General features: G+C 54.7%; 1 protein-coding gene across 2 annotated transcripts; it reads right to left on the bottom strand.

The window, feature by feature from the left end:
• Positions 1-5,598: 5,598 nt before the first annotated feature.
• MFGE8 (milk fat globule EGF and factor V/VIII domain containing) lies at positions 5,599-25,324 on the bottom strand. 2 transcript variants are annotated; one of them, XM_048867127.2, is made up of 10 exons: positions 24,929-25,324; positions 20,393-20,518; positions 18,881-19,006; positions 17,560-17,673; positions 16,493-16,674; positions 15,601-15,756; positions 14,163-14,307; positions 10,746-10,930; positions 8,837-8,992; positions 5,599-8,400 (listed from the first exon to the last, which is right to left on the bottom strand). In XM_048867127.2, exons 1-10 carry the CDS (start codon positions 24,990-24,992, stop codon positions 8,257-8,259), a joined length of 1,398 nt encoding a protein of 465 aa, XP_048723084.1. In that variant the 5' UTR covers positions 24,993-25,324; the 3' UTR covers positions 5,599-8,256. The 2 variants fall into 2 exon arrangements, with proteins under 2 accessions (XP_048723084.1, XP_048723082.1); XM_048867125.2 differs by having other exon boundaries at positions 10,746-10,948; positions 24,929-25,142.
• Positions 25,325-25,671: the final 347 nt, after the last annotated feature.

The following is a 25,671-nucleotide window of genomic DNA, read 5'->3' as shown; positions in this document are numbered from 1 at the left end:
GAGGTGGCGACTTTTCATGTGTCTGTTTTTGGTGGCAGCTCCTTCCCCTACTGACTTGGCTGCCCAATGCCTGTGACTCCTTCCCTGAATGGGATGAGCAGCATCAATGAAAAGAGGGGCAGGACCTGAGTGGAGGGTGCCAGGGGCAGGATATGCACCATTCTGTGCTGCACAGACAGAAGGATGCTGGGCCTTTCCCCACTGGGCCATCCTCCCTTTTGTGCCAGCCGGCTGAGCCACCTGGAGGAGCCCAAGAGACGCAGAGCCCACGCCAATCAGTGCCCAGCTCTGACACACCCCTCCCAGAGGCACTCCTGGGGGGAGGCTGAACCCAGCTGCAAGGTGGAGGCTTGGGGGTTAAACCTCGGGTGAGGTCCTGCTGGGAATGGCCCTGAGCTGAGCCAACAAGGTGCAGCTGAGCCTGGTTAGGTGCAGAAAAGGGGCCAGGTTGCTGTCATTGGGTTTCTCTGAGGGGGAAGCGAAGGGTGGTAGGGGAGGAGTTTAGCTGCAGGAAGGGAACGTGTCCAGACACTTGCTGCTCTAGACCCTTTGGTTAAACAAAAGCCTTGTAAAGAACGTGGGAACTTCTGTGGCGGGTCTGGCTGCTCTCTGCAGTGGCTGAGCCCCTGGCCCAGTTGCTGCTTCAGAGAAGCCTTGTGCCTGAGCACCAGGCAAGGTCACCGTGACCAGTGCCTGTGTGTTGATGCTGGTTCCTGATCAGATAAGAGGCCTTAGGCAGGATGGAGCTTTGTCTCTGCAAGGTTTACATGGATAACATAGCGTGGGGCCCAGGCTGACAAGGGCCCTCTCAGACTTCCTGTTTCTCTGGGCCTGTGGGGTGGGGTTTAGTTGATCAGAGGAGGGGGTCTCTTGTGGCAGATTCTGATTGATTTGTGCTTCAGCTGCAGGCTGGGACAGGCCCTGCTGGGTGAGTCCTGTTGAAACTTAGGTTTTTTGCAGCGTATGAGCTTGTGTGTGAGGCTGCAATGGGTACCCTGGGGAGGGGAGAGCCCAGAGGGGGCTGTAATCTTGGCCTGGCATTTCTTTGTGTTGGTGGGGAGAGAGGATCCCTCCCCCGGTCCCCCATGTTCCTGGAGCAGCAGCCTCCCTGGCCCTTGGCAGAGCTGACAGACTGATGGGGCTGAAGCATGAGGCAGCGAGGGCCTGTCTCTGCTCTGCTGTGTGACCTGCAGCTCGAGGGGCCTGCAGCCAGCTTCCTGCCTCCGCAGCCCGAACCCTGCGAGCTGCTCTCCGGCCTCTTCCAGGAACAACTTCCGAAGGATGCTGCCAAAACAAGGGAGGGGGACCTGGGCCGTGAAGGGAGAGCCCAAGCCCTCTCGCTGCCCTTGGGGTCAAAGAGGGGCCACATCAAAGGGCTGCCCTGGGATGCTTGCAGCAGGGGCTGAGCCTGAGGAAGGTGGCCTCAGCTTCTGCCCCATAGCCCTGCTAGAGGGGGTCGAGGCATCCAGCTCATGTATTTATTTGGGGTGTGGACAGGCATAAGGTGAGAGTAGGCTAGTGCCTACTAAACCAGGCAGAATGGACACTACCTGGAAAAGTCTCCCAAGCGTGTGCAGATGCAACTAAGCCCTGCCCTGCCTTGCAGCACTCCCTGCCATTCTACTGCTGGGCTTAGTCCTGACCTCCAGAGCACGGGGTGCTCCAGGCTGACTGTACTTGGGCCTGGAAAGGAAAAAGAGGGTGCTTCCAAAATAACTGATGGGTAAGGCTTTGTTCCAATTTCCAGTTAAAAGGCAGGAGACTCTGCCTGAGAGTCAGAAGCCATCACTGCCAGGGCCTCTGCAGCTGGGACTTTCCCCTGGGCAGGAAAAGCCTTGCTCTCTCGGCTATGGGAATGCTTCAAATAAAGCCAGGTCACCAGGAACCCTGAGTGACCCCCCCCACTGCACTCCCCTCTGCTAGAAACACTCCCTGTGGTTACCATACAACCCATTTCCCTGCTACCTCCTGCCCTCCCTGATCCCTCTTCTGTGCTCCCCACACAAACCTCCCTGCTGCTGGAAATCCTCCCCCAGCCTTGAGCTCCCCATGCAGCCTCCTTCCCCACTGCTGCTGGTTCAGGTCTTAGCTGGAAACCATCCAGAGGGAGCTGGTTTGGCTAGGAGTGCATCTCCCCACGAGTCAGGGGGGTGAGAGGCAATTGCCCCTGGAGATGGCGTGCTTTGTAGGGGGCTCATGGGAGAGCTAGGGCTGCAGACCAGGGTCGGTTGGCCAGGGCTCAGCAGCTGGGCGGAGGGGCAGGAATAGTCTCTACTCCACATTGTGATTCACTGAAAATGGGTTTCCATGAGTAACAGTGCCCTGGGCTCCTCTTGGACACTCTGCCTGTTGCAGGAACCTGAGGAGATGAGGAACGGGTCCCTCTGCAGGGCTTTCATGCCTCTCGCATGCTTTGTTCTGCCCAGGGATCTGCATCATGTTCCTGAAAGCAGCTGGTGCCAGATTCCTGGCCTCATCCTCCTGCTTCCCTACAGGGTTAGCCACTCATCTGCATTGCCCAGGAAGGCTTCACCTGCAGAGCATCGGGGGTGCCAAACAGCATCCGCACTACCTGATTGGGACAGTTTGAGTATCAGCTGCAACAAGTGGCCAAGAAAGGCCCTCTGGTGCCAGCTTAGCAACTCCCACCCACACCAAGAGTGCACGGAGATGCCTCCCAGATCAAAGATAAGCCGAAGCCAAATGAGGATGTCCAGGGCTAAATTACCACATGGTCTGCTTGATTACTAATCATTGCTGGAGTCCTTTCCATCCCCAAGTGCTGTGAAGGCCAGGAGGGCAGAGATCGCTTGCCTGCCTGCCTCTGAATTGCAGCCACTTCTGGGGAGACACCAGCTATATCACCCACTTTTTTTTTTTTTTTAAAGGGAGAGGAAGTGAAGAACTGGGGTGGGGCATGAAGGGAGGCAGGAGGACTTAGGTCCTCAAAAAGAACAGGAGTACTTGTGGCACCTTAGAGACTAACATTTATTAGAGCATAAGCTTTTGTGAGCTACAGCTCATGTCATTGGATACATAGAATGGAACACACACAGACAGAAAGTTGGAAGTTACCATACAAACTGTGAGAGGCTAATTAGTTAAGATGAGCTATTATCAGCAGGAGGAAAAAAAAACTTTGTAGTGATAATCAAGATGGCCAATTTAGACAGTTGACAAGAAGGTGTGAGGAGGATACTTAACATGGGGAAATAGATTCAATATGTGTAATGACCCAGCCACTCCCAGTCTCTATTCAAACCCAAGTTAATTGTGTCTAGTTTGCATATTAATTCAAGCTCAGCAGTTTCTCAGAGTCTGTTTTTGAAGCTTTCCTGTTGCAAAATTGCCACCCTTAAATCTTTTACTGAGTGGCCACAGAAGTTGAAGTGTTCTCCTACCGGTTTTTGAATGTTACGATTCCTGTTGTCAGATTTGTGTCCATTTATTCTTTTGCATAGAGACTGTCTGGTTTGGCCAATTTGCATGGCAGAGGGGCATTGCTGGCACATGATGGCATATATCACATTGGTAGATGTGCAGGTGAACGAGCCCCTGATGGCGTGGCTAATGTGATTAGGTCCTATGATGGTGTCACTTGATACAGACTAACATGGCTGCTACTCTGAAACAGGTCCTCAAAGGTATTCCAAGCTCACGTTGGTCTCGGTGGAAGGTAGGAGCCTAAATACCTGTGTGGATCTGGGCCAAGGTAACTACCCAACCGGACTGTAGCAGGGACACCAGGCTTAATGCTATAACAGTAGCTACTGGCAGGGATAACCCTCTGGGAGCCTGATCCTTGTTATGGGACTAGGGCCAGGAAAGTTCAGTCTCCAGACAGTTCCCCTGTGTGTCATGTCACCTATGTTATAAACAGCCTGCCTCTTGGGGAGCAGCTTCCTCAAATGTGCAACGGAACCTTTAACAGCCCAAAGCAGCCAGGCTTTTAATGTCTGAGCTGGAAAATGGCACCTCTCCAGAGCACCCCTCTGCACTATGCTGAGTGTCAGCACTGATTTGGAGGGGGGAGCAACCCCAGCTGAGGCACCACACCATCTCCTGCAGATTGGCACCCCCTAGCGATGTACGGGGGTCAGCACTGACTCAGGAGAGTGCTGGTCTCTATGGAATCGCCCAGCCATCTGGCCTAGCCCCAGTGCTGTGTAGGTCCTGAGCTGAGGTGGGGTGGGGTGGCTACAGCATCTTCAGGGAAGGAAAAAATGCTTTGGTGCTGGTGGGAAGTCTTCTTGGGTCAGGGAGTGACCCTGTCCAGGCTGCCCAAGCTCTGCCAGCCCTGGAATTAGTTACAAAGATGGAGAAACCCATATCCTGTCCCGCAGCACGCTAGAGATCTGGTCAAGTGTAGGGAGAGTGGGGCAGATGGGCTTGAATAGATGAGACACTGGCCTGACCCTTTGCCCAGAATCAAATCCCCTTTCCTGGACCATCGCTGAGGCGGCTCGGGAAGCTAGGTTTTCCCCGCAGCCCCGAGTCATGGGAGCCGTGTCAGCAGCCCTAAAGCCTGAGCCAGGGGAAGAAGTTCAAGAAAGCGAAAGGTTCCAGGTGCTTCCCTGTGTTGGACTGGTCAGAATTCTCCCATCGCTAGGTTTGGGGCAGGGCATGATCCCACCCTACCCCCACCAAGAATCGGCCCCTTCTTATCCCCCTCCACAGAAGGCTTTGCGGCACACTGTGACTGGAAAGCTCGGAGAGGAAGGGGGGGCCTCTTAGCCCAGTTTTCACTTAGGCTCCTGCTGCTCCACCAGCACTTGCCAAGTTACTCCCCTCCCTCACCCCTTGCTGCCCTATCCCAGTCCTATGGGGTCCTGTTACCCTCCTGCCCGCTCTGCAGGCAGAGAGAACCAGACCCTCCTGGGCCCCTGTGAATTTATGGCTTTTCCTGGCTCCTGATGCCTCCCCAGAGCAGAGGAATTTCCCTCTTAAGCGGCTGCTTTGCCTCAGACCTTTCTTCCCAGGAGCAGCCGTCACCGCTGCTCATCTCCCGGCAAGGGGGCTGCAGCTGGAGTAAGTCCGACTCTAATCCCAGGCCCCAGAGCATTCATGGAGATAAAAGGGAGCTGGGAAAGCAGAGGGAGTTCCCAGGCTGCAGAGGATGCTCTAGGAGCACAAGGGCTCTGAGCTGAGTGAATTGGGTAATTATATGGTGATAGATTGAAGGGGGCACACAGGGAACTAACAAAGTTCCTGGCCTCACTCATGTTATACCTAGCTCCAGACAGCGGCCCTGCCCCCAGGAGATCGGTGGTGCTGCTGCTGGCCGCGTAAGCAGAGCCCAGGAGACGCGCCATGGGGTGGGGGGAGGAGGCTGAGGCCATGGCAGGCTGTGTTGCGGGGAGCAGGTTTGAAGCAGTGGGAACATGAATCCCAGACCTCAGACACATGGGGCATCCCCTATCCTCCAGGACCTTCTGCCCTTTGGCTCTTTTGAAGGAGACACAGGCTTGGGAAGTGCTGAAGGGAGCGATGTGGGGTGCAGCAGGAGAGGAAGAGGAGCAGGGCAGAATCCTGTTCCATGTTCAGCACTGTACCAGGCAAGACCCGAGTCACAGACACAAATAAGCAGGTGGACACTCATGAATTTCAGCTTGTTTTAATACTCTCAGACACACTTACAGGGTGTGCTGCCTTCCCATCCAAGACTCGCTCATGCCATCATTTACACCAAAGAATCCATCTCCCTCACAAACACACGTGAAGAAGGTCCAGCTCTGCATGACGCTTCAAGTCAGATCCACACCAGAGACACACACATCCCTGCCAATGGGGATTGATCCCAAATCTGGAGCCTCTGCTCAGCCAGGTGCCAAGCTATTGCCATGCTGTGAGGTCAGTGAGGGGCACACCCTCTGGGGCAGTCGCTGTGCCTCTCTGTCCCCACTCTCAGTCTTGTAGCGGGTAGTGTGCATGGATGGACCCAGTATTACCATCCTGAAGCACTCAAATATCATGAGACAGGCCCCCTAAAATGCAAGATTGGCTTAAAAATCCTGAGATTTAAAAAAAAATCAATGTTGGGTTCTTCTGATTGTCCTTCTAGGTTTGGAGCATTTCAAGCTTTTCTCTGCAACCAATACGACCAGAATCTACTTTTTGTTTTTCTCTTTAAATGAGAGCTGAGATTCTCCTGTAATCACCTGACCCCAGGAGCTGGGGCTTTGAGAAAAGACCAAATATGAGACTCACACTAAAATCAGGAGAACTGGTAATGCTGTGAACCAGAAGGCCAGGGGCAGGCACTCAGAACTGCATGTTGACTGGCTATGACGGACACCAACCCCACAGAGGGAAACCTCTGCCCAATGATGGGGGAAAAGCTATAGACACCGCAGAGCCTGGGCCCCTCTTTCCCAGGATTAACATCCTGAGACTGTCTCATGGGAAAGCAAGGGGAGTTACTATGCAAACTGAGCAGTCTCAATGGGAGGTGGCCAGAGGCTTTGACTGATCAGCTGCGCACACAGATACACTCTCTCTCTCTCTCTCTCTCTCTCCAAGGACCCTGGAGTGCTGTGGCAGAAGTTTGGTTCAGAACCAGCACAGAACACCCTGAGTCCTCACCCCAGGCTCATTCATGGATCATGCAACATGCCAGTCGCCTCTGTGCCAAGAATCGTACCATGGGTCTGCTAGGGAGTTCCCTGCATGTGAGCAGGGCTGGAGGAGGGTTTCAAAGCTCCATACCACAAGCCCAGTTTGTTCTGTGTGCCACCCCTGCCTTGCACTGTCCTGAGATGACAGAATTGAGGAAACATCAGAAAACGTGGCTGGAGAATCTCTAGGTTCTCCTTTAGCAGGGCACCATCATGGGACTCGGTACTGTGAAACACCATGGATAAACTGTGTTTGCTGGGGCCGTCCTTTTGGCCTACAGGAGGGTTTGGGCTGTGGACTTCACTGTGATGCACTACAGTAGCTGGAGTCCAGGAACAATGGCTACCTGGGCAGGGGCACGGGGCTTCACTTCTCGGTGGCAGTGGGGGATGAGAGCCTAGTGGAGACTGGCAGGGTGGCTGTGCTGTCCTGTATGAATTCCTGGCCAGCTGGGTGCTCAGAAGCGATGCTCATGGGACCAAAAGTGGGAATGCAGATAGCACTTGTCCTGTTCTTGTGCCTGCAGTGTTTGCCCTGGGGCATTACGGGCAGGTGCTGGACATTGGGTCAGTCGCTGTTGGCCACATTCCCAGCCCCCCTGATTTTACAACAGAAATTACGCACGTCCCCCCTTTGTGCCCAGCTCCCCCACTGGCAGGACAGATCTTCCCATGCGTGCCCTGCAGGAGCAGGGCAGTTTCTGCAGTGCAAAGCCAGATGCCCAGTCTGAAAACAAGGCCCTGTGTGTACAGATTCCCAGCTGCCAGCTTCTCCCCACACTGGAGCCTTGTGACTTCTGACTTGATCTATGCCCCCGCCCCTTCTCATCACTCCCTTGCCACTATGCTGAACTGACAGAACCCAGAGCAACATCGCTGCCTGCAAGGAGGGGGTGATTGGTGCACTCAGTAGCAACAGATTCTTCCCAAGGGCCCTTCTGAATTACTTTAGGAGACAAAGAACTGGAAGCTCCCTCTCCCCTCAACACACCTAAGGGGGAAGCCAGCTACCTGGCTATGCTTGAAAGATAGAGGTCATGAGTGGAGGGGCCTGCCCTGTCTCCAGGGCATCTCGCTCAAAGGCTCCCCTGAATGCTGAAGGTGATGGGAGACAGACGAGCTCTCGATTGCTAAGGGCCCTTCAGTGGAAGCAGAGCTACAAGGGGGAGTAGTTTTCAGGATCTGATGGAGGTTGCTAGGGCCTCTGTTTGCAGGGAGCCCCCAAGGGCCTGGATGGGAAACACCTGGACCAACATGAGGGGCTCAGAGAGCAAGAGCCCCTCAGCTGGGACAGCCCCCTAAAGTGCAGAGCTGTGGGCCCAGAGAGCTGCAGGGGCCTTTGCGTGTTAGTGCAAATACGGGAGCCCCACCAATGCGGGGCTGTCACATGCTTTTCTAAAGCAAAGGCGAGGGGGACCCAGAGCCCTCCCATGAGATTTCTATCAGCTTCAGCTACAGTCATGCACTCACTGCCCCTCTCCAGCCCTGACCAGGAACCAGACACAGACGTCGTGGGGCAGCGTGGGTGAGACACAGAGAGGGGGACGTTACAGCAGCAGGCGTGCAGGAGAAAGGCCCGGAGTGGGAGGCGGGGGCAGGCGGCAGGCCAGTCCTTTCCTTCCACGCCGCCTTCCCTGGCAGATTACTCATCACAGCCCAGCAGCTCCATGCGCAGTGTGATGCGGTTGTGCCATGCCACAGGCAGGATGCGCACAAAGCGGGCGTAGAAGGGCACGTCAAACACGTTCTTCTTGTGAGAGGTGTTGTCATAGTTTCCTTGGAAGATCTGTGGAGGGAGGGGAGGAGGCATTAGAACGAGGAGCAGGTCCTGCCAGGGGGCAATGCCAGGTCGCAGGCACTGCGGGAGGGGACACACGACAGGATCACAGCCCTGTGGGGAGCTGTGCAAGTGTCCTGCTGAGCAGTGACTTGCTTCCCCCCCCCCACGCCCCCATACACAGCAAGGATGGTCAGTATGAGGGTCCCACAACACCTACCCCATTAAACCCCAGGTACAGCTGCTCTTGTCCCTTGGCCTTCCTCGCCGATGACCTAAGTACGGTGGTATCACCAGCAGCTCTCTGGATAGTGACACCACTCCTCTGACCCTTTGTCATCACTGCTGCCATATGCTGTCTGGGCGCCGGCCCATTCCAGCCCCTTTGGAATGCTGGGATTTGTAGTTTCCCCCTGTGCTACCAGAGCCCCTTCCCTGCACCCACCTTGCTGCTGTTCGTCCTGTTGTCCTTGTAAACGGTCCAGGATGTCCCATCATCACTGTAAGCCACTTTGTAGGCTGCCACATACTGAATGTGCCCAAAATCCCGAGCCCCTTGGGTGATGACACCGGTCACCTTCTTCTGAGTCAGCAGGTCAATCTGCCAGAGACACGGGGCTTTTTCAAAGGACATCCGCTCGCTTTGCCCCCAAAGCAAGTCGGGTTCCAAGTAAGCCGAGAGCCAGGAGCTGTGCAAGACTCGCCCATGCAGCTCCACTGATGGCCCTCAAGCCTGACAGCAGCCCCTCTGCTATTCCAGTCCTGGGCTCTGCACGTACACACTTCAGCTCTGTGCACCTTTGCTAAGTGAAGATCCATCAGTGCCTAGGAAGTCCACTGCACGCATCCTATAGCCCACCTGGCAGACTGGGAACATGGGCAGATTCTGCCCCCACTCCAGCCCAGTGCATTGAGGGGGTGGAAAAGTACCCTGAGGAATTCCCCGTGCAGGGATGACTGCTGCCTGGTATATGGTGTGACAGGGGGATGGCCAGAGGCAGGAGCTGGCAGCTCAGGATTAGGAGAGGGAGTGGCTAGGGCTCTTTGTGCTCCAGCTATTCTGGGCTGCAGAGCAGTCACACAAGTCATGCAATGTGCACCAGGCCCCAGAGCAGCCCCAATTCAGGCAGACAAAGTTTTCTTTGCTTCCCCCAGCCTGGGTGCCATCGCTGGTGCTGAACCTCCTCACAGGTGGGAAGGGAACAAGGAGGGAGAGAACAAGGCTGGCGTGGAGACAGGCAGGAGCCAAGGGAGCAGCAGCCGGGTTACACAGAGTATGAGCCAGAGACCCCAGCAAAGGGAGGAGCCAGTGAAGGGACCTGTCTGGGACGCTACAGCATTACAAGGAAGATCAGATAAAGGCAAATGTTGGGGAAAGGTTTGTTCTGGAGGGCCCTGCCTGGCTCCCAAGGGCAGGACTGACTGCTCAGCTCCCTAGAGACTCTCTGGCTTGGAGGGATGGCATCTCGCTTTCCCTGCCCGAGCTGCACCCACAGAGGATTCTGAAATCACCTGAGAAAGGAGCTGGGGTCTGGGGTAATGACAGGAAACCTGACAAGATTCCTGCATTGCAGAAGTCTCTGGCCCCTCCTGTAGCCCACCCCTGGGCCAGCAACCAAACTGTAGGCAGGCTTTGGAGTAACCACACTGGCTTCAGGAGGGGATGAGAGAGCTTCCTCTGTGGTTCATTCTGCTGGCTGAAAAAACAGCACAGAGCAGGAAACTGAGGCCAGGTGGCAGCCAGTTCTGAGCTGCAGGGTCAGGCATGTGTCAGAGAAGCTGAGCTAAGCTCCCATGGGCTGATCCATGCAGAATGGGGATGCCACAGGAGATAAGTGGTGGGGCTGACAAGGGTTTCTGCTGCCCACTCCAAGCAGCTTCCAGTCACTCATACAAATGGTTAGATCTAGGGGTGCAGCAGGGACCCCTAGAAAAAAGGGAGGGTGAGAATGGGAAGAGGGAAAGTTGGGGGGAGGGGAGTTCAAAGAGTCTATGAATCCTTGGCTGAGATTCCTTTACCATCCCAGATGCACAGAGAACAGACGCTGCCTGTATTCTGCCCAGTATCCAAGCTCCCCTCCCCGGGACCTGGTAACCCTGAAAGCATCCTGCATCCAGCCCTTCACAATAGGAATATGTGGCTGCTCAGGCAGCTGTAATGGACTATTAGCCCCATTTTACAGATGGAGAAACTGAGGCTGAGAACTCAGGTGCCTTGCCCAAGGCCACAGAGTGAATCAGAATGCGTTTTGCTATTGGAGCTCATGTACTCCTGGCCCAAGGGCCTATGCTCACATCACCAGACTTCCCTACCTCCCTGTTGGGAGAGCCACTGAGGGGTGATGGAGACACACCTGCAGCCACTCAGATTGGTCGTTGTTGAGTGCAGTCCAGGCATTGGTCTTGCCTGTCTTATCCAGGCGAGCATAATGTGGGTACCAGGTGAAGCCATCGATGCCCCAAGTCTTGTAAATGCTGGAGGCTGTGATCTGCTGGTCAGAGATCAGGCGGGATTTCATGCCCAGCGGCTCCGAACAACCTGCCGTGTTGAAATACACTGTAACACAATGGTTTATAGACACAGTGAAAGGGAGGAGTCCAGCAGCATAGTCATCCCAAAGAAACACAGAGCAGGACCCAGGAATCCCAAACAGACACTGAGCAGGGTCCCAGGAATCCCTGATAAATACAGAGCAGGGACACCAAAGATGCAAAGAGCAGAGACCACAAACGTAGAGACATAAAAAGCACTGAGCCATGAGCACAGATCAGGAACCCCAACGATACAAAGAGCTGGGACCTCAAAACTCCCTGTCCCTCTCGAGAAGGCAGCAGAGGTCATTGGATTGGGTGGGTTTACAATTTATTCCAGTTCTGCATTTTATCCTCTGCCTTAATTTCCCCAGAGAGGCCCATTCACTGCGTGACAGCGCCCCCTGCTGCAGGAGGGACAACACTGCCAGTACTGCCCCTCCAGAAATGTGGATGAAGCCTGAGGCCTTATGCCCAGTCCTTTCCGAGGGCCACTCCTCTCTAAGCACAGCACACAGCTCCTGGGCTATATGTGCAGAGTCCACTCCAGGGGCAGGGTCCCTTTTCCTTCTGGGCCCAGTAGAAATGCCCAGCCTAGAGAAGCCTCTCGAAAACCACCGCCATAGGGAAACAAACCCCAGGCTGGAGTGTGAAGGCTGCCTGAGGCCTTGTGAGCCCCCCAAGTGGGGAAAGTGGAGCAGCGCCTAGGTCAGGGGTGGGTAAACTTTTTGGCCCGAGGGCCACATCCGGATTGCAAAACTGTATGGAGGGCCGGGTAGGGAAGGTTGTGCCTCCCCAAACAGCCTGGCCCCTGCCCCCTCCCACTTCCTGCCCCCCTCAGAACCGCCAACCCATCTAACCCCTCCTGTTCCTTGTCCCCTGACCACCCCCCTCCCGGGACCCCCATCCCCCTATTCAACCCCCCCTGCTCCCTCTTCCCTGACTGCCCCGCGCCCTATCCACACCCCCGCCCCCTGACAGGCCCCCTGGGACTCCCCACACCTATCCAACACCCCCTGTTCCCCATCCCGACACCCCCCCCCGAACCTCCGCCCCATCCAACCTCCCCCTGCTCCCTGTCCCCGACTGCCCCGACCCCATCCACACTCCCGTCCCGAACTGCCCCCCAGGACCCTACCCCCTATCCAACCCCCCCTGTCCCCTGACTGCCCCCCGGAACCCTTGCCCCTTATCCAACCCCTCCGCTCCCCAACCATGCTGCTCAGAGCAGCAGGAGCTCGCGGCCTGGCCAGAGCCAGCCACGCCACCGCGCTGCCCGGCAGTAGCGGCAGGCCAGAGCACTGGTGGCGTGGCATGCTGAGGCTGCGGGGGAGAGGGGGACAGCGGGGGAGGGGCCAAGGGCAATCCTCCCCAGCCAGGAGCTCAGAGGCTGGGCAGGACGGGCCCGCGGGCAGGATGTGGCCCACGGGCCGTAGTTTGCCCACCTCTGGCCTAGCTGGATTGTACCACGGGGCCAGTTCACCCTGTAACCTTGCAGCCAAGATGTGACCAGCCCTGCAATTCTCATTGTTACCAGTGGGTGTCACTGTGGTCACTGATGCAGACAAAGAGAAGACTGGGGGAAAACCAAAACACAGACACTCCTGGAATTCGCAAAAAGAAAAGGAGGACTTGTGGCACCTTCGAGACTAACCAATTTATTTGAGCATGCGCTTTCGTGAGCTACAGCTCACTTCATCGGATGAAGCTGTAGCTCACGAAAGCTCATGCTCAAATAAATTGGTTAGTCTCTAAGGTGCCACAAGTACTCCTTTTCTTTTTGCGAATACAGACTAACACGGCTGTTACTCTGACTCCTGGAATTAGATCTGAGCACCCAGTGCCAAAGTAGCTGGGGCCCAGACCTGCCAGCCGGTGCCTGGCCCCAGGGCCACGTCCAGCCCCCACCACAAGCATTGCTCACTTTCCCTGAAAGGCTTCAGATGAACTCCAGATCCTGCGTCCATGTAGGCTAATTCCAATTGCTTGCCCTGGGTGTTCCCAGGGATTGGACCCCTGTTGCAGTATTCCTGCAGGCCTCTCTCTCCCAGGTTCCTCACCCCTCCCTGTGAGGGACAGGGCCCTGGCAGAGTCCAGATCAGGAACCCACGGGCACGAAACATAGGGTGAACTTAGAAGATTCACAGCGCTAGAGACGGAGGCCTCTATCCCCCTGAGCCGTGGGCAGTGGCAGGGCAAGCTTAACTCCCCCCTCCACCCTGCTCTTGGGCCCCAGCCCTGACCATTCTCCCCTAAGGGGAGGCTGGTGTTCACGCCCAGTTTGATCCTTGGCCTCTGCTGAAGGCCCCAGTTGATACACGGATGCACCAGTCCCACTGCAATACACCGGGGCCACCAAACAGCCAGGCAGCAGAGGGTCGTTCCCAGCCTCCCTGAAAGCACTGACTGGACAAACACAACGTACAACATTTCAACGAGAAGGGCAATCCTGGAGCAATCCAGAGACTCGGAACTGGGCCCGTTTCGCCAACCACTGCCGAGCACATGTGTCATGTTAGGAATGCTGAGCTAGCGAGAGAGAAATCTGATTGGCTGAGCCTACTGCTAAGTTACATTTTCTAGGGGACTTTGATCCTAAAGAATTTTGCAAACTCTACAGAAGTTGTTTCAGCCAGCAGGGAAATGATCTCAGCAGCTGTTCAACAGCCGCACAGCAGCACTGCTCAGGGGTTTGGGACTGAGTGCAGGAAGATCCTGATTGAGACTGCCTGGGAAGGATTTAGGGAGTAGAATGTCATTATCTAGGATGTGATTTGGCTGAGACCCTGGAGTTAACACCCCTATTCTCACAAAAAGAGCCAACGGATCTTTCGCAACTAAGGGTGATCAGGTCTCATCAGAAAGGCAACACCTCCAGCAGCACAAAATCCCACAGCCCTGCACTGGGATCAGTAATGACTCCGAGGTGACAGCACCCCCCCCCCCCAAGTCACCCGCACCACTCCCCTGCAACACACTGCCTTCTAGTGCCACATTGAGACACTAAGGTTAGCACTGACAGAGGGAAGAACACCCCCTACTGAGTCTCAACAAGGTTCCTACATCTGAGGTATCTTTAGAGGTCACCCATCCAAGCACTGACCCGGCCCAACATGTGTGATCTGATGAAATCACAGCTCGTGCCGTGGACATGCACATCCGCCTCAGAGATCCAACAGACAGGGTCATTAGTGCTCTGGAGCAGTACACCATATTCTTGGCCCGGAGCAGACATTTACCATTCAATTCGCAGCCCACCAGCTCAAAGCGCAGCGTGCAAGCCCTGTGACACATCACAGGGTAGATGCGGATGTACTGGGCTGTGATCGGAGGATTGAACGTGTTGGACTGCATGCCATCATTATTTGTGTTCCCCAGGAAAACCTGTAAGGGCACAGACCAAGATGAGTGTGTTTAGTGGCCAGGAATGGGGGCCAGTATCAAGTCCTCATCCCTTCTCTACCCCATACCCTTGTCCATAGTAATCCCTGACCCAGCGGTCCAATTTTTATCTTGTAGACTCCGTAACAAAAGCCACGTGACAGACCAACTCACCACCAACACTGAAGAATGCCTTGGACTCAGTGTTGCCAAACCAAAATGTTACAAGATCATGAGTCAAGCCCCCCAAAATCATGAGATTGGCTTAAATATCATGAGATTGTTTTTCCACTTGTCTTGTGTGTGTGTGTGTGTTTCTTTTTGTTTTTACCCTTTCAAATACACTGGGGTCACATTTACATGTTTTTCTCTGCAACCATGAGGGTTAAATTTTTTTTTTTTTTTTATGATGAAGGCTGAGATTCTCATATAGTCACAGGATCACAGCAGCTGGGGTTTTAAGAAATACACCAATCATCACAAGATGTGTGATAAAATCCTGAGAGTTGGTAACACTGCTGTCAATTAGTAGGTCAGCTTATACATCAGGTGACTTATAGGGAAGTGGACAGTATATATGTGCTATTGGTTCTGTAAATATATACATATACAGTATTGTACACTGTAGCATATAGTAGAGACGCTTGATTTACTTGTTACCAGTTCAGCCCCTCTAGCAAATTGTTCGAAGACCAGTCTTGTTTCCCACAAATGTATCTGCTGTCAAGACTAGGCCTGATGGGGCTGAACAAATCATTGACACCTGTAGGGAGTTTATGTACTCTTCACTGTTGGCTCTTCTTGTTGTGTGGCTGGTCACCCAAGAAACATGGCATTGGGCCTGCTCCCTGATAGGCTTACAAACATTTTAAACAGAGATGTACTACCCAGAAGCTTGTGAATCAGAGCAAAGCAAACTTGGGGTGTTAGTCACAAATCAGGGATTCTCTGAATGTTGACTAGTTGCTGTGCTCTGGCTAGGCAGCTGTAGTGTGTGTGTATAATCATTTATATTATTATGAAACCGCTGGTATTTATTGTTCTCAATACCTTTCTGAGAACCCCCCAATCCTGTTTGCAGCCCCTGCAATCACACAGCATCTCCTCTGAGCAGACACCACCCCCACAAAGTGACACAAGGCCCCCGCCAGTGCCATAATTTCACAGTGGTAACACACCCATGTGCTAACACCCCCAGTGCATCGATCTCCTCGCCCCACCCTGACACAGCCCCATGCCCCAGGCCCGTTTCCCCCCCACGCGTGGAGGCAGCAGGCCCATTACTGCAGTACCCACCTTGTCTTGATTCTGTTTCTCGTCCCTGCAGAACACAAACACACGCCCGTCCAGGCTGTGTGCTATTTTGAAGGAGTGGACGTATTCTGCCCAGCCCGCACGACGGGCACCCTGCGTGATGATCCCTGTCAGCCGCATCTTCCTCAGCAGGTTTGCCTGTGGCATGACAGAGGGTTACTGGGATGGGGCAGGGAACATGCTACAGAGCTTAACACAGAGTACGGTCCGTGCTATGCCCCTGTCATCCCAGGTCTCCCATAGAGTATTAGTCTATGTGACCTGCAGCCCAGCTGGACTCCTGGGAACCAACTCAGCCTCAGCACCCTTGAAAGGGGCTGACCTGCGGTGGGTGCTCTGTCCATCTGCAGGCTGCCCCATTATTCCTGTGCTAGAACTCCCCATCCCCACAGCCTCACACCGTGATCCCAGTCCCCTGATCAAGGAGAGAAGGATGCCCATCTGTACCACCAGAGAGCATTGCTAAGGTGTTTCCTGAGTGCCTCCTCCCAGGAGATTGAGCATCCTGCATCAAGAAGTGCCAGCTGCCCCCAAAGGGATGCTGCCCTGGGACACCGCCTTTTTATAGTCATGTTAATATTAGGAGGCTTCCGATCTGAAACCGCTCCTTCTCCAAGGTGGAGATTTCAGGAGGGAATAGGACAGTGGGTTTACATTCCCATTGGCCAACAGAATTCAGAGCAGTCCCCAAGTCCCAGCCCTGGAGCATGGGGAAGCGCTGGTAGAAACTGCCACATGAGAACAAACCAGTGTTCCAACAAGCCCAGCATCCCACTTCCAGCACTGGGCAGTGCCTGGTGCTTCAGAGGAACCTGTTCTGCAATGAGCTCATGACCCACCCAAGGGAAAGTTTGTGTGTTCAGCCAGCTGGTACCTGAATCCAGGGGCTCTTGTCATAGTTGCTGGAGGTCCAGGCATTGACAATTCCATTGTTGTTGAGTCGGGCCAGCTCGGGACCCCAGCGCTGCAGGCCTAGGAACCCATAGTACACAGATGAGGCCGAGAGCTGGGCATCTGCAATGGCCCTTCCCTCCATGCCCAGTAAAACAGCACAGCCTGGAGCAGGGGAAGGGGAAACAGGGAAAGAAAAGGGAGGGAGATTGGGAATGAAAAGAAAGAGGAGCAGGTCATCGGTAAAAGAAGAGTGAGAACGGAGAGGAAGAGGAGAAAAAGAGAGAAAGAGAAGGTGACACTCTGACCATCACATTCCTGGTTCTCTGGAGACACCTCTTGTCTCATGGGTATGAAATGGAAACTAGACCAGAGCAAGGACCTTCATTGCCCACTTGGGGCACTGGTTTGGTGTCTCATTAAAATGAGAAGGTGGCTGGTTCTTTCTGCTCCCCAGTCGCATCTGGCTTCACCCTAACCCCTCCGCAGAGCTATGCCCTCTGCACTTCCCGAACCAAGATTGTTCAGGACCAGTTGGTCAGCAACTGTCTTGAACGCTCTCAGAAAAGAAGATGTCCAGGTGTGTGCAGAGCTCTCCAGGCAGCTTTTCACCACCGTCACAGGCCTGGACAACCTGAAGAGGGAACGCTCCTTGTATGAACCTCCCTTCTCCACTATCCAGCCACCACGGCTGTCCCACCACAGCAACAAGATGTAAGGAGATCTGAAAAGGGAAAGCCCACTCTGTGATGTGTTATGATCCAGTCTCTGGGACTATCCCAGAGTCATGAGATGTGAGAAGAGCAGGAGATTTCTCTGGGTTGCCTCCTCCAGCACTAATTTCATTAGCACTGGGCTCTCCAGTGTCATGGGGCTAATGGACAACAATGAAGCTGGCTTCAAAAGCCATCGACCTCTGTTTTTCCTAATGCCAACCAACAAGGTTGGTTGTCTTTGTGCTTGCTGGTACTGCTGAGAGCAGAGAGGGGCAACAGGAAGTTGGGGGGGGGGGGCAGGGTCTGTAGCCGCCTGTCACGGTCAGGGACTTACGGACATGGCAGGTCTTCCCCAAGAATGGAGAGGGGCATTTGCAGGCATAGTCGCCGTTCAGGTCTAGGCAGGTGCCTCCATTTTTGCATGGCTGTGAGGAGCACTCGTTCACGTCTAGGGGAGACAGGAGCGAAGAAGATGAGAGAGAGCCTCTGCCCCCTCCAGCCGCAAACCCAGCACCACATGGTGGGATGGGGAGTCCCATCACTTACGCAGAGAGTTATCAGCAGACAGCTGCTCTGGCAAGCTAAGTGAGGGCTTTAATCCAAACTGCATTCATATCGGCCCTCGGGTGACTGCCAGGCTGCTTGTAGTGGTGGGGGGTCTAGCTGAGATGCCCAGCTATGCCACTGTGGGAGGGAGCCTCTCCCACTGGAGTGGACTGGGCTTAGAGGCACTGGTTCTTCTACGCATCTGTGTGAAGCTCTGGGGAGGGTCCCACTCTACACTGCAGATGATGCACAAATTCCCCTCTGGAGCAGGCAGAGCCACAGGTGTCCTAAAAGCAGAACTGCCATTGGCCAGGCTATGGTTAAGATGCAGAGGCCAGACATACCCATTGCACTACCTTCTCCCTCAGTATCTTTATCATTTCTATAGTTCTCTCAGTGCACTCAATGCTGAACCCTGCAACCCACCTGGTGCCAGCCCCTGCATCCACCTGGCTCTGGTCCAACATTGTACCAACCACCAGGCCCTGCATCCGACCAAGAGTTGGCAATCGCATCCTACCCAGTACCTCTGCCTCTCCTGGCACCTTTCCACATCGCACCCAACACCAGTCCCTGCATTTCACTTGGAGCTGGACTACTTATTCCAAGTGGCACCAACTCCCACACCCCACCTCACGCTGGTCTCTAGGGCTCCCCTCCCACTCCAGCTCCTAGATTTCCAGGGGCAGCTCCAGGACCAGCAATCCAGAGTAGATCTGACAGCTGGGCTGCTGCAGAATGGATGGAATCACATAATCCCTGCCAGTGGGCACCAGAGCCAGCAAGTCAGTTCAGAGGCATGTGAGCAGAGAGTCATCGTGCAAGGCTGCCTAGTGCATTGCCAGCAGCTCAGGGTGAGAAACATCCGATGCCTTGATGAAAACAAACTCAGTGGGGTATTTTGTTGGATTAGTCACTTACACATACCCCAACAATATCTGGACGGTAACGGGGGTACATACACAAACACAATCCACCACATGGACACCTGGTCTTCATGCTCCTCTCCCACCTTGGCAGCTCCTCCTGCAGGGAGGTCTTTTGTCATGTCCCCATCTCCCCCAGAGCCAGTGCGTGGTGCCACCCTTGCAGAAGCAACCCATACTCACTCTTTTGGCAGTGGGTGCCTGCATACCCCGCAGGGCACTTGCAGACATATTCCATAAAGACATCACCCCGGTTGGGCACCAGCTGGCACTCGCCATTGTTGTGGCAGGGATTAGGGTGGCAGGGGCCTGGGGAAGGAAACAGAGGAAGCAAACAGTTGTCCAGTGGGAACAGGGAAAGGAAGAATCCACACTGTTCCAGGGGTGCAGGGCTCTGGTATAAGGATGCCCGTTACTGTGACTTGGTGACCCTGTAGGCCAAAAGCCTAATGGGAAGAAGTTGTCTCAAGTGGAATTGTACTCCATTTTGCTAGCTTTGAATTAGTAAGAAGAAATTGTAACCTTGAATTAGTAAATTGTTCTGAGTTTATTCTTTGCTATTGTGTTAACATTCACTCTTAGAAGGATAGAAGTTTTATGGCTGTAATAGCCTTATTTAGGGTTTGGTGTGAGTGAAGAATGTGTGGTGATTAACTGAGACAGGCCAGCTGGGCCAGATGGTCGAGAGGGGAGTGGAGCAGTCAAGAGGCACCAACTTTATTATCAATCACCCGGATGGCAGATTGATGACCCTAAAGCAAAGGCTTACACCCCAAGGACTAGATAAGGAGTTGAGCCAAAGGGACAGATAAGAAACAGCTGCGGATCCTCCCGGGGAACAACTCAAAATAATTCTAAACAGAGCAACTTTGAATACCTCGTGATTGACAGCTCCAGTGTGGCACAGCAAGGTCCATAGACTTGTATGGGAACTTATCACTATAAAAGAAGGGTGTGTTCCCCCTCCCTCATGTGCAGTTTCAGCTGGCCATTGGAATGGACCGAACAACACAAAGGACTAGTAACTATGAGATCCAGCTGCAGAACCGTGTGTGTGTGTGTAAGCATATGCTGATTTCAATGCTTAAACTGTACACTAAATAACACAGAGTATTGCCTTAGCTCCTTTTAAAAGATTCTATGTGCTTCTTATAAGCATAACAACCCCAAGTCATGCATGGATCTGACATAACAGCATTTGGCTCTGGGTTAGTGCTCCTGAGGTGTGTGTGAATCTGGTACAAGCCTGGTTGTCATCCGTGTTTGAAACTGGGACCTTCAGCTCCATAACAGAGACCTCTACCACTCCATTGCTAGGTAGCAGTAGTATGATGTTATCCTGCAGTAGACCAATCACTAGAGAAAGGTATGACACATACTTTGACAGTCTGTTAGTTATTTCCCCATGAGAAGAAGCTCATCCTAAGAGTCTAAGATCTACCCATGTTCATGTCCTTGTTATAGGCACCAGTTTTAAAACACCACTCTGTACAAATCATCGGCAGGGTTGGAACTTGGAAGCAGCCAGTGGACAGGGTCATGACATGGGAACTTTGCTACGTGCTAGCACCCCCAGGGCACACATGGATCTGCAGATCCACGCACTTTGCTGTGTTATTGTTGATGCATCACAATCACATACAGATGAGATTCTAGTCTCAGAGCGTCTGGACCCGCCTCTCGCATGGGCTGTACCTTTCTCCGTGTCATTGCAGTCAATCCCAGTGAAACCTTCAGGGCAGATACAGAAGAATGGAGTCTCATTGCTACCAGTCAGGCAGGTACCCCCGTTCTCACAGTGGTTCACATCACAGAAATCACCTGTAACCAAGGCCACAAGTCATTACAAACACTAACTGCCAGGGAAACCACACATGAGCCAGCTACAGACCCAGGTCTTTGACTGAAATCTGATCTTTCAGGAAAATTCAAAAGCAGATATCCTGCCTTTACAGAGCTCATCCATGTTACTTTGGGTGCAGCACCGTCTGAAGTGCAGTGGCACAGCTGTACGTGGGGGGCCCCAGGCTGAGTTCACACACAGTGCTGCAAGGCAGGACTGAGACGCACCGGCAGAGCTATGTATGGGGTTCCTGGACTGGAAGAGCAGTCAGTACAGAGGGCACCAGCAGAGCTGGGAGGAGGAAACTTGCCCAGCTCCCACCCTCACAGTGTCCATGGTACCAACCTACATTCTCGGTGCAATTCCACAGCGTCTGCCCCGGAGACCAAAGTCCCTCGTAAGTCCCCCAAGGAGTTTCCAGCTCTCCTCTTGTGCCTGAATGTCTCACCCTCCTCCAGCACTGCAGGGTAATGCCCAAGGTGAGGCATGCTAGGAGCAGGAGGGCGTGGGAGGCTCAGGGAGAGGGGAACTATCAGTGCCCGCTGTTCTGCAACTGGGCCTTTGCTTTGACTCCAGTTGCCCTAGTGAGCCACCAAGGAGCCACTGACACCAATCTTCCCAGCACATCACCCCACAGTGAGCCACCAAGGAGCTGCTGACACCAATCTTCCCAGCACATCACCCCACATCTTGCAGTTTGACAGTGATAGTTCCCCATCTCCCATGTCCTTCCCCCTCCCCACCACATACCCCTCCACACCTTGACCACCCTGCACTGGGGGCCAGGGCAGCTGATTCCTCAGTCTGTGCCCCACGGCTTTGTCCCTAGGCAATCTCACTCTTCAGGAACTTCCTTATTATTCAGCCTAAATGTGCTTTGCTCCAACCCATTCCTCCTAGTTAACTGGGCCAGGGGAGGCTGTGAAATGACCACAGACTTCCTGGGAAGAAGGGGTGGACTATGGATACTCAGAGCCAACACTGCCCTCCAGAGTAAGTGGAGGAGCGAACGTTCCTCCTTCCACCCCCTAAACCTGTATCCCAGCAGTGCAGGGAGCAGAGCAGAGTGGGGTGACTGAATAGGGCACCAGATGCCCTCACCCCAGGAATCAGATGGGCCGAGCATCTGATATTTCAGTTAAGTCGGTTTATATTTGTGAAAGACTGAAAAACCGGCATCTCCTAAGGAACAAATAGTGTGGAAGCCCAGGAGCCAGGCTGAGTGGAGCAGAGGGGGGTACAGGCCAGCGGCCTATCACGGCCTGGAGACAGGGCCAGCTGCTGCTCCAAAGAGCAAGCGAGCACGAGGCGGGTCAGCCCCCCAGGCGGCTCAGACCTGTCCCAAGAAAATGCATCTTACCCAGAGGGCACTTCCTGTCTGTGTCCATTTCCTGGGTGCAGGGGGAGGTCCCCCGGGGCCGTCAGGGCATCTGCCCCAAGGAGTGCCCAGGAGAAGTCTTCCCACCTGCTTCCACATGCTCCCCACCTGTAGATGGCTCTGTGCAGCAGACCAGCCTTTGTCCAGGACCGCGCTCTGTGAGAGACTCCCCTGGAGATGGAAAATCTCCATTCCTAGGACAGGCATAGCTCACACAGTACAGGGAAAACTCCTCCTGCCCATCCCCTGTCAGCCAGTGAGGCCTCAGCACCCTCAATAGGGACAAGAGGGGGAACTCCTCTATAGCCATTCGGCCCCTGGTTTCACTAATGACACTACCGGCCGAGAAGCCAATCGTGAAAGTGGTTTTGGCTGTGCCCGGAAGCTGGGCTGCAACCCACCAGTTCATTTCACACAGCGGGTTGAGGGGGACGACTGCCAAACAGCTGGCTGGCAACTGGGTATAACTTCTAGGGCCCTCCATGCCGACCTGGGCGGATTCAAATGGGTGACCCGTGGGTGAAAGGTTGCGTCTCTCATTAGCAAGCACTGGGGCAGCTTGTCTCCTGACACCAAGCTTCTCTCTGCCACGTCGGCTCATGCTGCAGGCATTAGATCAAGGGTTTAGCTCAGGTGGAGACCCCCGGGACAGCCTCCCCTCACACACACAACTACCTGTGTGGGTACTTAATCAGCTGAGAGCTCACTGCCCAGAGCTGCACTGAACAGCACAGATCTCATTAGCCTAAGCCACTGCTCAGGGAGTTATTTCCAATTAGTCTTTTAATAGCAAGGCTCCTCAGAACTAATCCCACATCCCAACCCTCCACATCCACAGGGCGTGCTCGTGGCAGATGGAGCGGGCCGGCCTGTGTTAACTGGAGGCTTCCGAAACGCTGCTGCTGCTCCTATAGCCCAGCCTGAGAAAGCGGAAGAGCTTGGGCACCAGGTCAAATTTATGCCTGTGCCACCCAGCCTGGCTCTGCATGACCTCATCTTCCATCAATGCACTGCCATGAGCTACAGCAGAGGAGGAGAAGGAGAAGGGAGATGCTGAAGGGCCAATGGGGAGTGGGGATGTCTTTACCCATTTCATTCATCAAGGAGTGGGGGCTATTTACCTGCCCCATGCTCCTCAAGTCTCCTGGGGAATCAGAAACTCAGTATCAAGGATCCTTATAGCCAGTTGGCCAAGGCTTTAGACACAGCGCTGGGTCTGCGGAGAGGTACTGGCTACGTACAGAGACACAAGGTTGACAAGTGTGTGTCCCCCAAGCATCTGCTGTGCCAGCTGCCTCCACTACAGGAGCATCTGGTTCACACTGGGGCCAGGACACAGCAAGGCAGAGGAGACCAGGTAGAGGAGAAGGGGCTGGAAAAGCCACTCTACCGCATTCCTCCCCAGGGCAGAATGGGCCCCAATAAGCTATGCACATTTTAAATATCACAAGTAACTGAGCTTCCCCCTCCCTCTCCCCCTTGTCCTCTCTCCAGCAGGTCTCATTGGCCACACTCCATTGTCAGCAGGCAAGGACCATACTTTCAAAAGCCACCAGTGATTTGGGGTGCCTCAGTGTCTGGGACAGCTGGGGCCAGATTTTCAGAGCCATGCAGCACCTCCCGCTCCCCACTGCCTTTGACTGGAGCTGCGAGTGCCCTGAGAATCAGGCCCCAACTGTCCCACACTAGGCTCCCAACTGAGACACCCAAAATCACCAGCCACCTTTGGAAATGTTTGCTTATGTGGCTCCAAGAACTGGCAGGGAGGCAAAAATAACGTCCTGTGAGGCTCTGGGCTGCATATCCCAGCCCCTCTGGGTTGGAAGCATGGGTCAGGGGAAAATGGGTGCCCCTCCCAACCAAAACTGCATGCCCTCCACTGCCCCTGTGCCAGCCTTGGTCCCTCACTGCCGCAGGGCCCAGGCTCCAGCGAATGCCCCCCCCCCCGTCTTTTCCCTCTACTCCCAGTGTTTCATCCCATATCCTGTCCCTCACCTCTACCTGTTATCCACATATTCCACCCTCTCAGCCCCTCACCCCATCCCTACCTCCCACCCCGCCAGTACAGCTTCTTCACCACCTCCCCGCCTCCCTTGGCCGGCCCTGCGCTCACCACATGCCCATTCCTCCCTTCCCAGCTAAGGGCCATACAAACAAGGAAGGGTGTTTTGTTATATAGGAGGAAAGTGTTATCTAATAGTTAGAGCAGGGGAGTCTGTCAGCCAGAACTCCTGGGATCTCTTCCCAGCTCTGGGGGAGAAGACTGGGGCCTGGGATGTCAGTCAGGACCATGGGCTTGGGTAGCGAGTGGCTAGAAGCCGGGAGCCCACCCTCCTAGGTTCTATTTACAGCCGCCAGGTGTGAGTCCTGAGCTGTACACCCACAGCCTCACCCCCCTTCTGTGCCTCACCTCCCCCTCTGTAAAACGGGGGCAGCGGTCCTGACTCCCAGGGGCGGGCTGCGAGGACTTGTGCACTCAGGCCAGTGAAGCACTACTGAGCAAAGAGCTAGGTGTTAGTGAGGTCTGATGGCGGCAATGCTGAGCGTCCGCCGTACAGCGCCGTACCCCTCCTGCTGAGGCCCCTTCTCCCAGCTCTCAACATCAGCCAGAACCGGAAGGGGACTGAGCAACTGCTGCTTGGCCCTCTCCACCCCGACACCTGGGGACGAGGCGAATCCCACAGCCAGAGGATCCCAGACTTTGATGTGCAGCAGCAGGCGGAGAGTGACAAGCGGGCCAGGCTGGGTATGCCCCCGCCCTTGCACCCCAGATTTTCAGCATGGGGAGGGCGAGACACCCGGGAGACCCTGAAGCGGGACAGACAGTGGGAGGAGGGAGAGGCCAAAGATCCAAACCATAGGCGTAGTTAGGGGGACAGGAGGGGGAGCTGCCCCACAAACAAGCCTCGGGCAGGTACCCCCCCCACACACACAGCCCCATTGGCCCTGGCTGGAGCTGCCCCCCACCCCCAAATATAGAAGTCAAACTACGCCTCTGATCCAAACTCACCCGTCACAGCCGAGACGGCGAGGATGGCACCGAACAGCGTCGGCAAAGGGCTCGATGCCTTCATCTCCCCCCCTTCGGCCTCCGGCTCGCCACCCCGGCTCTGCGCGGCTCCTTGGCCCGTCCGGCTGGACTCGCTCCTCAAGTCTTGTTTGTGTCCTGCCTTCTCCTCCGGCGGGATTAGAGTCAGCGAGTGAGTCAGACGGGCGCCCTCCCCTCCCAGGCTGAGCCTGCAGATTACACCCAGCCCCACGTGCTCCCGCTGCCTGGCCAATGACACGCGGCACCCACCCCGAGGAGCAGCAGCGAGCTGCCCCCGGAGCTGGGTGCGCAGGGGATGGGCCCGCGCCCCACGCCCGGGGCAATGCACTCGGAGGCAACGTGAATGGCATGGAAACTCCCTTCAGAGGCAAGTGGAGTGGGAGGGCCCCGCTGTTTGGATGCAGGGCAAGGAGCAAATCGCAATCCCAGTGCCAAGGAGTCGTGCAAGAGACATCACTGCATGTGCCCTCACCAGTGCTTAATGTGCGCCAGGGCTGAGCCCTGGCACCTGTCGGCTTGGCAGTCCATAGCCCCAGCAGCCCTGAGCTCGCTGCATCCGTTATGAATGTAAAAAAAAAAAAAAGATTTGAGCCCCAACACCTCTTTCATGACAAATTAAGCATTGGCCCTCACTCCAGGCATCTCACTCCTGCTCCGCAATATTGCCTGCTATTCCAGTCCTGGGCTTTACACACAGCCCTGCC

This window comes from Caretta caretta, chromosome 10 (assembly GCF_965140235.1).
Source record: "Caretta caretta isolate rCarCar2 chromosome 10, rCarCar1.hap1, whole genome shotgun sequence".
Classification (NCBI taxonomy): domain Eukaryota; kingdom Metazoa; phylum Chordata; order Testudines; family Cheloniidae; genus Caretta; species Caretta caretta.
The sequence above is the reverse complement of the archived record's forward strand: the minus strand, read 5'-3'. Positions and strand labels throughout refer to the sequence as shown.

What these genes read in the sequence shown, in the direction of transcription:
- MFGE8 (XM_048867125.2), bottom strand. Translation starts at nt 24,992, where the DNA reads ATGAAGGCATCGAGCCCTTTGCCGACGCTGTTCGGTGCCATCCTCGCC. An exon ending in AGAAACAGAATCAAGACAAG is followed by an intron (nt 14,308 to 15,600) that starts GTGGGTACTGCA and finishes GTGCCCTTACAG; the next exon opens with GTTTTCCTGGGGAACACAAA. An exon ending in GGTGGGCTGCGAATTGAATG is followed by an intron (nt 10,949 to 14,162) that starts GTAAATGTCTGC and finishes ATTGTGTTACAG; the next exon opens with TGTATTTCAACACGGCAGGT.